This window comes from Aristolochia californica, unplaced genomic scaffold (genome assembly GCF_029961685.1).
Source record: "Aristolochia californica isolate CCGP_79_NKW_82.1479 unplaced genomic scaffold, dmAriCali1.0.hap1 SCAF_15, whole genome shotgun sequence".
Taxonomy (NCBI): Eukaryota; Viridiplantae; Streptophyta; class Magnoliopsida; order Piperales; family Aristolochiaceae; genus Aristolochia; species Aristolochia californica.
This window is the reverse complement of record NW_027181826.1, coordinates 5,403,256-5,414,036: the sequence shown is the minus strand read 5'-3', so window position 1 is coordinate 5,414,036 and position 10,781 is coordinate 5,403,256. Positions and strand designations below refer to the sequence as shown.

General features: G+C 40.5%; 1 protein-coding gene across 1 annotated transcript; it reads left to right on the top strand.

Annotated features, from left to right (window-relative positions):
* The first annotated feature begins 555 nt into the window (after positions 1 to 555).
* On the top strand, positions 556 to 2,403 carry LOC137951427 (cyclin-D3-1-like). The gene is made up of 4 exons (XM_068798076.1): positions 556 to 1,236; positions 1,347 to 1,548; positions 1,665 to 1,795; positions 1,894 to 2,403. The coding sequence occupies exons 1-4, from the start codon at positions 754 to 756 to the stop codon at positions 2,131 to 2,133; spliced, it is 1,056 nt and encodes a 351-aa protein (XP_068654177.1). The 5' UTR covers positions 556 to 753; the 3' UTR covers positions 2,134 to 2,403.
* The last annotated feature ends 8,378 nt before the right edge of the window (positions 2,404 to 10,781 follow it).

Genomic DNA, 10,781 nt, shown 5'->3' with positions numbered 1-10,781 from the left:
TGTTACAAAAGCGGGTCTGGTTAATTGAATGAGTTCCACTGGGGCCTAGATCACTGGTGTTTGTATCTTAATCATCCGATAATCATCAATGATTATCTCAATCATCCAATAAAACGGTTCTCTCAGTCATTCGATCAATAGTTATCTCAGGCAACCGTTCATGATCGGAGGAGATAGCCATTTGGTACCAAATAACTTTTGGTATTAGATAAACTGTAATTTGTATGGGATAAAGAGATACAAATAGACACCTAATTGAAAGCAGAAAGAGAGGTTTGATTTGTGAAATTTGTGAGTTAGATCAGAGAAACTCAAATGAAAACTGGACGGAAATAAGGGGCTCTCCTCTCGGCTACCGAGTCCGAAATGCAGTCTTTATTTTCTCGTTCATGAGGTTGTTTTCATGGGTCCAGCTTGGTGTGTGTGCCGTCAAGTTACATTCCTGCCCGCGAACGCAAAGACGCCAAAAAGCAAACGAGAACCATAAAAAGGGGCTTCTGCAATCTGGGGACAAAAGAGAAGAGACGGAGAAAAAAACAAAGAATAAAATATTAGTCTTTATATATTGTAGAAGGACAGGCGTGAGATTGCAGGACCATCCCCAATCGTCTTTCTCCAAAATAAAACCCTCCCTATTTCTTCCAACAAAGACTTCCCCCTTCCTTCTCCCTCTGTCTGTGAGAGAAAGCCATGGACGCGGCCTGCTCCACCCTACCATGAACAGAGCCTTTCCGTTCTTCTTCTCGGAAGAAGATGGCCCAGCAAAGATCCAAGGACAGCCTCTTCCTCGTCGACGCGCTCTACTGCGAAGAAGAGAGCTGGGAGGAGGAAGAACCGGAGAGACTCACGGACGCGGAGGAAGAGGAATTGGAGAGCCACAGCAGTCGCTTTTCTCTTTTATCAGAGGAGGACCTCTTTTGGGAAGATGAGGACTTGCTCGCACTTTCCTCCAAAGAGAACGAAGCTGCCTCCAAGCTCCTCCAGAACTATCTCGCGGGCGACCCTTTCCTGTCGTCGGCCCGCAGGGAGGCTGTCGTATGGATGCTTAAAGTGACTGCCCATTATTCCTTCACGGCTCTCACTGCAGTCCTCTCTGTGAACTACCTCGATCGGTTCCTTGCAAGTCTCCATTTTCAGAGGGATAAGCCATGGATGACCCAGCTCGCTGCTGTGGCCTGTCTCTCATTGGCTGCCAAGGTCGAGGAGACCCAGGTCCCTCTGCTCCTCGATTTGCAAGTAAGTTGACGAAAAGCTGAGTGACAAGTCGAAAACTGATTGATTCGTGATGCTGATTATTTGGAATGAGAAATTTATTTTGGTATTCTGTTTGGGGGTGGAATTTTCAGGTGGAAGAGACAAAGTATGTCTTTGAGGCGAAGACGATTCAGAGAATGGAGCTTTTGGTATTGTCAACTCTCAACTGGAAGATGAATCCGGTGACACCGTTGTCCTTCATTGAGCATATCATCAGAAGGTTTGGATTAAAGTCCCATGTTCACTGGGACTTTTTCAGGAGATGCGAGCGTCTTCTCCTCTCTGTTATTGCTGGTACATTTACTTCTCATCTGTATTGAATGCATAAGCGATCTAAACACCTAAGCAGATCCTATCCTGCGTTGCCCATCTCCTCTGTTGCTCACTTCCGTTCTGTTTGTTCGTTACAGATTCGAGATTCGTATCCCATCTTCCCTCCGTTGTTGCTGCGGCAACAATGCTGCACGTAATCAATGAACTGGAGCCATGGAACCCTTTTGAATACGAAAACCAACTCATGGCGGTTCTTAAAATCCCAAAGGTTAGAACTACTTCCATCGTCTATATCTTATTCACCAACACCTGATATTTGTTTGTCTTGACAGATTCTGATAAAATCTTGTTCTTGTTTTTCAACAGGACCGAGTGGAGGGTTGCCTTCAGCTCATCCATGAACTAACTTCATCTGGTGAGCGAAAACGCAAACATCTGTCCAACGGTGTCATCCTGGATTTCATCTGCGACAGTTCCAACGACTCGTGGGCATCAGCGGCCTCCTCTTCTCCGTGTCCTGTCTTTAAGAGAGGCCGATCCGACCACGAACAACTGCGATTGGCTTCCCTCAATCGCTTATTTGTCGATATTATCAGCAGTCCCTGAAGTTAGAAAGACCATTTCATCTCCATATCTGGATCTCTTTTCTTTCTCACGAGTCATGTACTCATCTCTCTCAGTTATGAATCTCCTAGACATTGTCATATATACATAAAATGTATTTTCAATATAAGAAAATTGCCCTCCATCTCTGCATTTCTCTCTGAGAAACTAGAAGACGAAGCAGAACAAGAACCAGAGGAAAAAAACAATGAAAAAGAAAAGCTGAGATGGGTCGCAGTTTACGTATTTTAAATGAAGCAATTTTCACTGTTCCATCTATCTTCCAGATTCGGTATTTTTATTTTTTTTGTTTCTACGTGCACTCATCAAGATTTTGCTCCGAGATGGATGGCAACGGTTGTTCAATACGGTCTCTCCTCGTATTAATGTTAGCATGCGTGGAACGTGGATCTGATTCTGTCTCTGTTCTCAATTTGAACTATTTTAACTGAAGAATCCAGAGAAGAAAAAAGAGGGTGAAGAAAATTCGTGAGATTTGTTTGCATGTGAAAGTTGTCGGCCACTGGGGTTTGGTTTATTTGGACTTTGCTGGGTTTGACCTCGTGCATGGCGCCCTTATCAGTGGCCAACAACAGTAAACCGTAGTCATTTTCAACTCAGTAGTGCACTTTGCAAGTGACGAGCAAAGTAAAAGTAAAATAAATGGATATTTAGGAAAAAACTTTAATTACCAAAATACCGAAATTTCTAATAAGACCATCCCGATTTCAACTTTGAGCCTTCATGGTGGAATGGTCAACTCCCCATGCCACCAAAACCTCCTTTCCTCCTTCCTCTTCTTGCTCCACTTCCTGTTCCTCGTCCTTGTTTCTATTCATTCCGCTTCGACCCATCTCCACCACGATTTCTCCTTCCAATGCGATTTTACAAAGCCGGTGAACTCGACAAGTATGATTTCTCCATTCTACTCTTTACTCTCAGTATGCGTCTGCGTCTTCGTCTGCGCCTTCGATTTCCACCGCGGCATAAAATGGTGTCCACCTGCGAGTGTTTTAGGCTTTTAGGAACTTCCGAGTGTTTCCTTATGTGTCTACCTACGAGAAAATAGTGGGTCGTTGCATAAGGGCGAGGAAGATTAAAGTATCAGAGAGTTTGCTGAGTGTTTTCGAATATGTGAGAGACATGGCCATGGCGGTGTTTGATTCAGCGATGAGAAGCTACAACAAGCTTCATATGTGTTATTAGCAGATAATGGAAGCTTACTGGAGAACTGAGGAAAATGATAATGTAATTTCTCTGTACCATGAATTCGAGAGTGGAAAACTCGATTTAGATGCATTCTCGACTAAGATTCACTGGTTCTTTGGGAAAGTTTAGGCGGCCTCTACAAGCTCTTCAATTCTTCGTTTTATTCTTCTTTGATTTGCTCTTTCACTAAGAACAGGGATGTGAAGCAAGCAAAGAGAGCGTTTCTGGTTTAACGACTGAGCAGTCCAATAACGCTTTTGGGGGGCTACTTTCCCTAGTGAAAGTTAATTCACTTTCACTCAGTGCACTCACAGGCCTCAGTTCTGTTTTAGTTGTATGTATCTTATAATTCTGATTAAGGTAAATTTCCCGGAAACCTTAGCTGGTTACCGAGCATTACATATGTAACTTCAACCCCTTCCATCTTTTTCTTTTATGTATGAATGGCTTTTCTCTTTTGTTGCGTCTCTTGCAAAAGCTGTCCTATCTTTACAAGAAATTAGAGTTCGGTTTAAAGAAGAAGCTCGTTGATTTACAGTCCTTTTTTTTTCTCTCCTCGAAGCCTCTTCTGAGATTCAGAACTACAGTAAAATGGGTTTTTTTTCCAGGAAATACAGGTTTGCTGCTCTCTTTGGGCATTAATTTTTTTTCTTGGAATCAGCTCTGATTCAAGAGATTATATATGAAATACGTGTTTGGTCGGAGTTTGGACTTGGAAGTTTGAACAAAAAGTGGGGATGTTTTGTTGATAAAGTAGAGGTAGAGAGAAGAAGATGTTGATTAGAAAACTTCCATTTGATCGACTAAGAAATTAAAATTAGACGGGGCTTGCGAGTTCCCACCAGCCGACACTCTTAAACAGCTCATGCGTCTGCTTTAAAAAACCAGATAACATGGGTAATTCAAATTTCAAACCACGCTCCACCTGGTTGACTCGTCAGAAAAAACCGGGTCTAGATTAATCAACTCGTCCGTGGCTCTTTCGTAAATATGTGGCTTGGATGCGCAATCTGACGAGAAGTCAATGTAAGGCTTCAATTACACGCCACCTACTGGTTGTTTTTTTTTTAAAAGGCGCCGTACCGTATCAAAATATCGAGGGCATCGGGCTTCGCCCCCGCGACTTTTCCTTTTCAAAACGAAATGACGCCCGCTGCCCCGCTTTCCATACTCGATGCACCCTTACATAGGGGCATTGTCGTCCGAATAATCCCTTCTGTCCCTGACTTCCGACACGCTTCGAAGCGAAAGGAAATAGAAAACCGCGCACATGGGAGACGACCCACAGTCGCGCTCTCTCTCTCTCGGATTGGAGTCGGGCCCGATCAGAGACAGGACTTTCCTAAAATTGAAAAGAATCAAAAGAAAAAGGCCCAGCCCAGATCCGTCCGGCCCGCCCACAAGAGCCTTGAGAAAGAGACAAAAGAGGAAGGGTTTTTCAACGGTGGGCCCTTCGTGAGCGAGATCTGGGCGGACCCAGTCAATTATTGTGGAATAATATGATGAGGAGGGGCCAGGCTAATGGATTTTGACTCGGTCAGTCCCTGGTTCGAGTGGAGATAAATGATAAAATTGTGTTTTCTTTTTGTGCTTTTTCAGAATTAAATCGTTATTGTTGTCCCTCCAATATTATGTTACTATTTTCCAGTCACTCTTTCAATTGGATAGCTGTAAAGCGTCTGAGCCAACAAAAGAGACATTGACTTCTGCAACTTTCCAATTTAATGCCGTGACTTAGACATCCCACATGCTAAAAAGCTGATTAGTGAGATCTAAACCAACCCACTAAGCACTAATTATACTTATACTTTTTATGATATGTCAAACTAACGGCTGTATTGCCGACATGAGGCCCGATCCAATATGAAAGATCAACGATTACTTCAACCGTCCGATCATGATTGGATAACTGAGATAACCATTCCACATATTTACATATTTCATATGGATGGAGCCTCTTGCTGACAAATATCCAATATGAAGTGACACTTGTCACGGAGATATCATGTGTAGAATAAAACAATCTAAATTTTAATGGGGTCAGATTGTTCAACTGCTCTTACAAAACTAACCGTATTAATGTGTTAATGTGATGAATCGGGTGTATAGTAATGTGCCTGAATTATTTACAGTTTTGTAGCACCTGTTATAATGGTGACAACAGAAGGCAGAGGGGGGTCCCATGGATGAGCAGGCCAAACCCATTTAGGATTTTGCCCAACCTTGTGTTTTCTTGTCATCTTTACTGGCGGTGGGCCTATCCAGTGCAGATTATCTCAGACTTACCTGAAAACTCCGTGTGTATGGCTTTCTGTCACGGACAGATGTTGGATCCATTTAATCTTTCACCGGTGATTTCTCTATGCTCTGCTCCTTGATATAACTCGGTGCCTTTTCAACGTCTTATTGTTGTCATTCTTTTGTTTTTTTTGTTATAAGTTCGTTCTGTGCATTTGTATTTATTGTGGTTGTGTCTCTGCAATTCTTGTTGGGGCTTGGTGTGGAATGGGAATGGAGCTCCATTCATATCTCAAGTATGAATCTCGAAAGGGAAACATCTAACTCTGTAGCTCCTTTTATGTTTTAGTAATGACAAGTTGTTTCCCCACAAAAACAAAAAGATAGATGTCCATAATGAATTGGAATGCCCCACCTTAGTAGGAGAGTCATAATTGTTATATGTTGAATTGAACCTCACTTTTATAATTGAATAAGGGTGGTATTTATACAATTTAGAATTAAGAAGATAAGTTTTACATGATACGATAAATATAACATGAGATAAATCTAATGAGATCTTATCCGATAAATGAAGTGATTATGCTTATCCCTTATCATGCCCCTTCAAGATAGGCCATTGTTAGAGAGGTTAATTTTGTCTCGTAGCAACTGAAATTGTGAACTTGGCATTAGCTATATAAGGAGATTTGTTTCGAGGGTCTTGGAAGCAAAAGGATGGGAAAAGTAGCAGCTAGGGTGGACGGAATTGAAGAGAACGTATTGTCCGGTGAAAAAATGTGGAAGCGCAGTGGCACTAGTAGTAGTTGGTAATGGCTGGGAAGAGCGACGACACCAGTAGCGGTTGGGAAGTGCAATGCTATTGGTAGCAGCTGGGAAGAGCAACACTATTGGTAGCGGCTGGGAAGAGTAGCGGCATTGGTAGCAGTTGAGAAGAGCAGTGGTACTGGTAGCGGTTGAGAAGAGCAACGGCACTAGTAGCGGCTGGGAAGAGCAACGACACTGGTAGCGGCTGAGAAGAACAACGACATTGGTAGTGGCTTGGAAGAGCAGCGACACTTAGGGGTGGCATTGAATCGAGCCGAGCCCGAACTTGCCTATGTTTGAGTTTGGCTTGATTTAAATATTTTGAACTTGAGCTCAAGCAGAACCTAAAATTGTAACCGAGCTCGAGCCCAATGATTTTAACCGAGTTCTAACTCGAGCTTGAGCCGAGTTCAAGCTTCCACCTATATTTAAAACTTTGCATAAAATACATGTCGAATAAATTGTATATAAAATTATCTATACACTCTGCTTAAAATTATTCATACAAGTTGCATAATTATGTATAAACCTTATTTAATAATCAAATACAAAAATATCATTGAAATATCAATATCAATATCAATATAAAATGGTTGATGTCTCCTCTGTAATTGAGAGCTCGCAACACGACTTGATTAAACTATAGTCTATAAATATCTAGCAGTGCTGATTGCTGAGGATTGACTAATCGTTTGACAAACAATTAAAACACCCAACAAAATAATACAATGGAAAAATAGGAAAATCAACAAAACAATAAGAGCTAAAAACAAAAAAATCAACAGTAGGGTGAGAGCCATTACCTCTAAGAAATGAGTAGTAAGAAGCTCCTAAAACAACATGAGGCATTCGTCCATAGCAGTTTTAATGCGAGATCGAAGATAAATAATGGAATACAAAAGATAAAAAAAAATTACTGTTAGTCTATTACTTCGGCGACCGAAAAAAGAAACAAAAGATTAAGATTAAAAGAGAGGAAAATAGGGACATAAGAGAGACAAGGGAAGAAGACAAGTGGTTGGGCTCAGAAGGTGTTGGATGGTTACAGAACCCGATCAGTTTTCTACCCCTTATTTGCCTTCTTCTCCATCTGTAAACCTGGATACTTAAATGCCAAACACCTAGTCGACTAGGACAATCCTTCTATACCTGTTTCGGTCGTTTGGTTTCTCTCTGTTAGTTCCTTCTTTCTACTTTACTCAAGGCAAGGAGAATCTCACCTTCTGAGCTTCTACCCAACTCCCGCCTTTTCCCCTTTAATAAATTTCCCTTGATCGTTGATTGATATCCACTGGGACCATATTAACCTCCATTACTAGAAATTATTTTAATTTTTGGAATACATTGATGAAAATATTAAGTGGCATAAATTCCCACCTCCCATCTCTCTTTTTACCAAATTCTCTTCCTCGAACAAAGAACTTTCCCTTTGCAACTTTCATCTCTTTTCTTTCTTCTGTGTCTGCTCTTCTCTTTGTCCTCGTTTCATCATTTTCTCCAAATTTCATCAAATGGGGTGCATTTATAGCAACTGCAGCGAATCAAACAAAGCAGAGATGGGGGAGAAGGCTCGAAAAATTTAAGTGGGTTGTGCGACTGATGAGAAGAAAATGTTATGGGGTTTGAGCTTGATGATTCTTCTAGGTTTGAGCCAAAGGCAAAGGAAGAAGGAGGGTGAGAACAACGAGGTGTGGCTCCTAGCGGACTCTGCTCAAGCAGTTGCAGACAGTACGGACCCAAAATCTCAAGAACTTACCTCTGTTCCATCACTTCTATCGGCGAGGAAGAAGTTTGGAGCAAGAAATCAAAGAGGAATAAATCAGAGACTGAGAGTAAGAAACCGAAGAGGGAGAATGAGAAATAACAAGATGAAATTTCCCTCATTTTTGTTCAATTGCCGCCTGTCATTTCCTTGCTTCCCCTGATTCCCAAAAGAACTAAAGATGAAGAGTTTTCACTCAACTTCGAAGAGAGTCAAAGACCTCCCGCTCCCGCCTCCTGCCTCCCGGGCCCTTGTTAAGTTTATGAATCGGCTCGCGAGCTTTTGAACCGAACCATGGTTTGGTCAAGCTCAGATCGTTAACTTAAAATGAACCTCATCTGGATCTTGAACTCGGTTCGAGATCCAGGTAAATCAAATCAAACTTAGCCAAAACCGAACCAAGCTCGAGCAACTCGCGAACCGGCTCAATTCGATGCCACCCTTAGCGACATTAGTAGTAGTTGGGAAGAGTAGTGTCACTGGTAACGACTAGGAAGAGCCGTAGCATTGGGAGCGGCTGGTAAGATCAAAAACATTAGTTGCGGTTTGGAAAGGCAGCAACACTAGTAGTGGCTGGGAAGGGCAACAACATTAGTAGTGGCAGGGAAGGGCAACAACACTCGTACCAGCTAGGAAGGGCAATGACACTAGTAGCAGCTGGGAAGAGCAATGGCACTAGTAGCCGCTAGGGCGGATGGAATCGGAGAGAACGCATCGTTCGGGTGGTTCAACTTGGGAGGGTCTGGCAGAGAGTGATTACAAGTAAAGAGGAAGTGGAAGAAGAAGAAAAATTTAGGAGGACGATAAGTGCAAAGTGATAGATCAACTATGATACCATGTTTGATGTTGAAATGAACCACACCTTTACAATTGAGTAAGGGTGGTATTTATACAATTTAGAATAGAGAAGATAAGCTTTACATGATAAGCTAAATACAACATGGGATAAATCTATTGAGATTTTATCCGATAACTGAAGGGATTATGCTTATCACTTATTAATAGCTCTATGGCTTGGTTGAGAGAATTTGTTGAGCAATAAGTCCATATGTCTCTAAAAGGGAGGCATGCATATATTTTTGTGAAACTGCTCTAATCCATTTCTATCAGTTGGTCCCTTCTATGCAATTATTTGTAGGCTTGTAGGAGTTAGAAATTTTTGTTTCAGTATGCTTCAACCCAAGGAACGTTTTTGCAAGAATGATGTTTGCATCGTTTAATAAATGTCTTCAAATTTTGGTGAAATGTAAAATCTTATATAGTTTCAGAAAAAATATTAAAACTTTCAAATCAACAATTGTACAGATGAAGATTCAACTTCCACATATCCATTCCCAGTTTGACGCTCTCAAAGTGAACAAGTTGTACAATCCATCACCCTTAAAATGAACCTATACATATGCATCTTTATATTATGTAGTATAGGAACATCGATAGAGATCTTTAAAGAAATTTCCATATCATTCCCATTAGCCAAAGTTTTCACATTTGCCAGTTAACGAAGCCTGACAAATTAAGGATATTTCTTAAAGCTTATTGTGTGATTCTCCACTAGTGTCTTTCCAAATAATTGACTTTACTCTCGGTGTAGAGAGTATATACGAGAGAAACTAGAAGATTAAGATAACTTGTAAAATATTGGCATTGTATTTGTGCTGAACATAATATCACGTGGGTAAGAATTTTAAAATTCCTTGCTTCATTTCCTCCTATTTCTCTTTCCACTCTTTGGTTGAAAGTTGAAACCCTCATCCATCTCACGCTGCACTTCTTCCATTGCACCACGACTAATCCTATCACTGTACTACTATATTTATTTTAGTCCGTCATTATTGTTGAAGAGAAGATATGGAAGCCTCTTACATGACTCTCATAAGTAGTCTCATAAAGCCAGAATTAATATGGTTGAGTCTTATAAGAGTCTCACCAAAGGAGGTCTCACAGAAGAGTTTCAGTTTAAAGGTGTTTTAGTTATGTTAGTTTTCTATTTATGTCCAGTTATTGAATTATGCTAGGACTTATCGTTAAGTGTTAGAGTTTGGGTGTAATTGGGACAAGGGTAGTTTAATTGTAATTAGACTCTACTACTTTCCTCTATTATAAATAGGGGTTCATGTACTCTGATTACTTTAAGTCAATGAAGTTTTTCTCTTTTTCATAAATTCAACATGGTATCAAAGCAGGTTCTATGAGTTGACTTGGTTAACCCATAGAGATAATGCGATCCTTTTCTGATCTATTATCTCTAGTAGTTTAGGTTCGTATTTATCTTTTTTCTTTCTTTTTTTGTTCCTATTCCAGTTGTTTTCTTTGCTTTTTCACATCTATACTAAGATTTTAATATTCCCTATTATATATTTAAGAAAAGATATTCGAGTCTAATTTCCAAGGAAAATAATTTTTTTTAATCGGAGTTATCTACAAAGAGAAATTGATATTCGAAGCAGCAAATGTCAGACTGCAAGAGAGGTTCTAGCAACAATACAAAGTTTTAACTTTTGAACCATTTTATGCTATCAAGAACGAGACTTTATACGGAAAATTATATATCAAAATAAAGATATGTAAATCTATTTTCTTACTTATTCAACCAATTTTTTATCTGATTATATGGATACTGGAAGAGACAACATTC

Excerpts from the sequence above, each read along its gene's own strand:
- LOC137951427 (XM_068798076.1), top strand. The coding sequence starts at position 754 with ATGGCCCAGCAAAGATCCAAGGACAGCCTCTTCCTCGTCGACGCGCTC. Across the intron at positions 1,237-1,346 it reads CTCTGCTCCTCGATTTGCAA|GTGGAAGAGACAAAGTATGT; the intron begins GTAAGTTGACGA and ends TGGAATTTTCAG. Across the intron at positions 1,549-1,664 it reads TCTCCTCTCTGTTATTGCTG|ATTCGAGATTCGTATCCCAT; the intron begins GTACATTTACTT and ends TGTTCGTTACAG.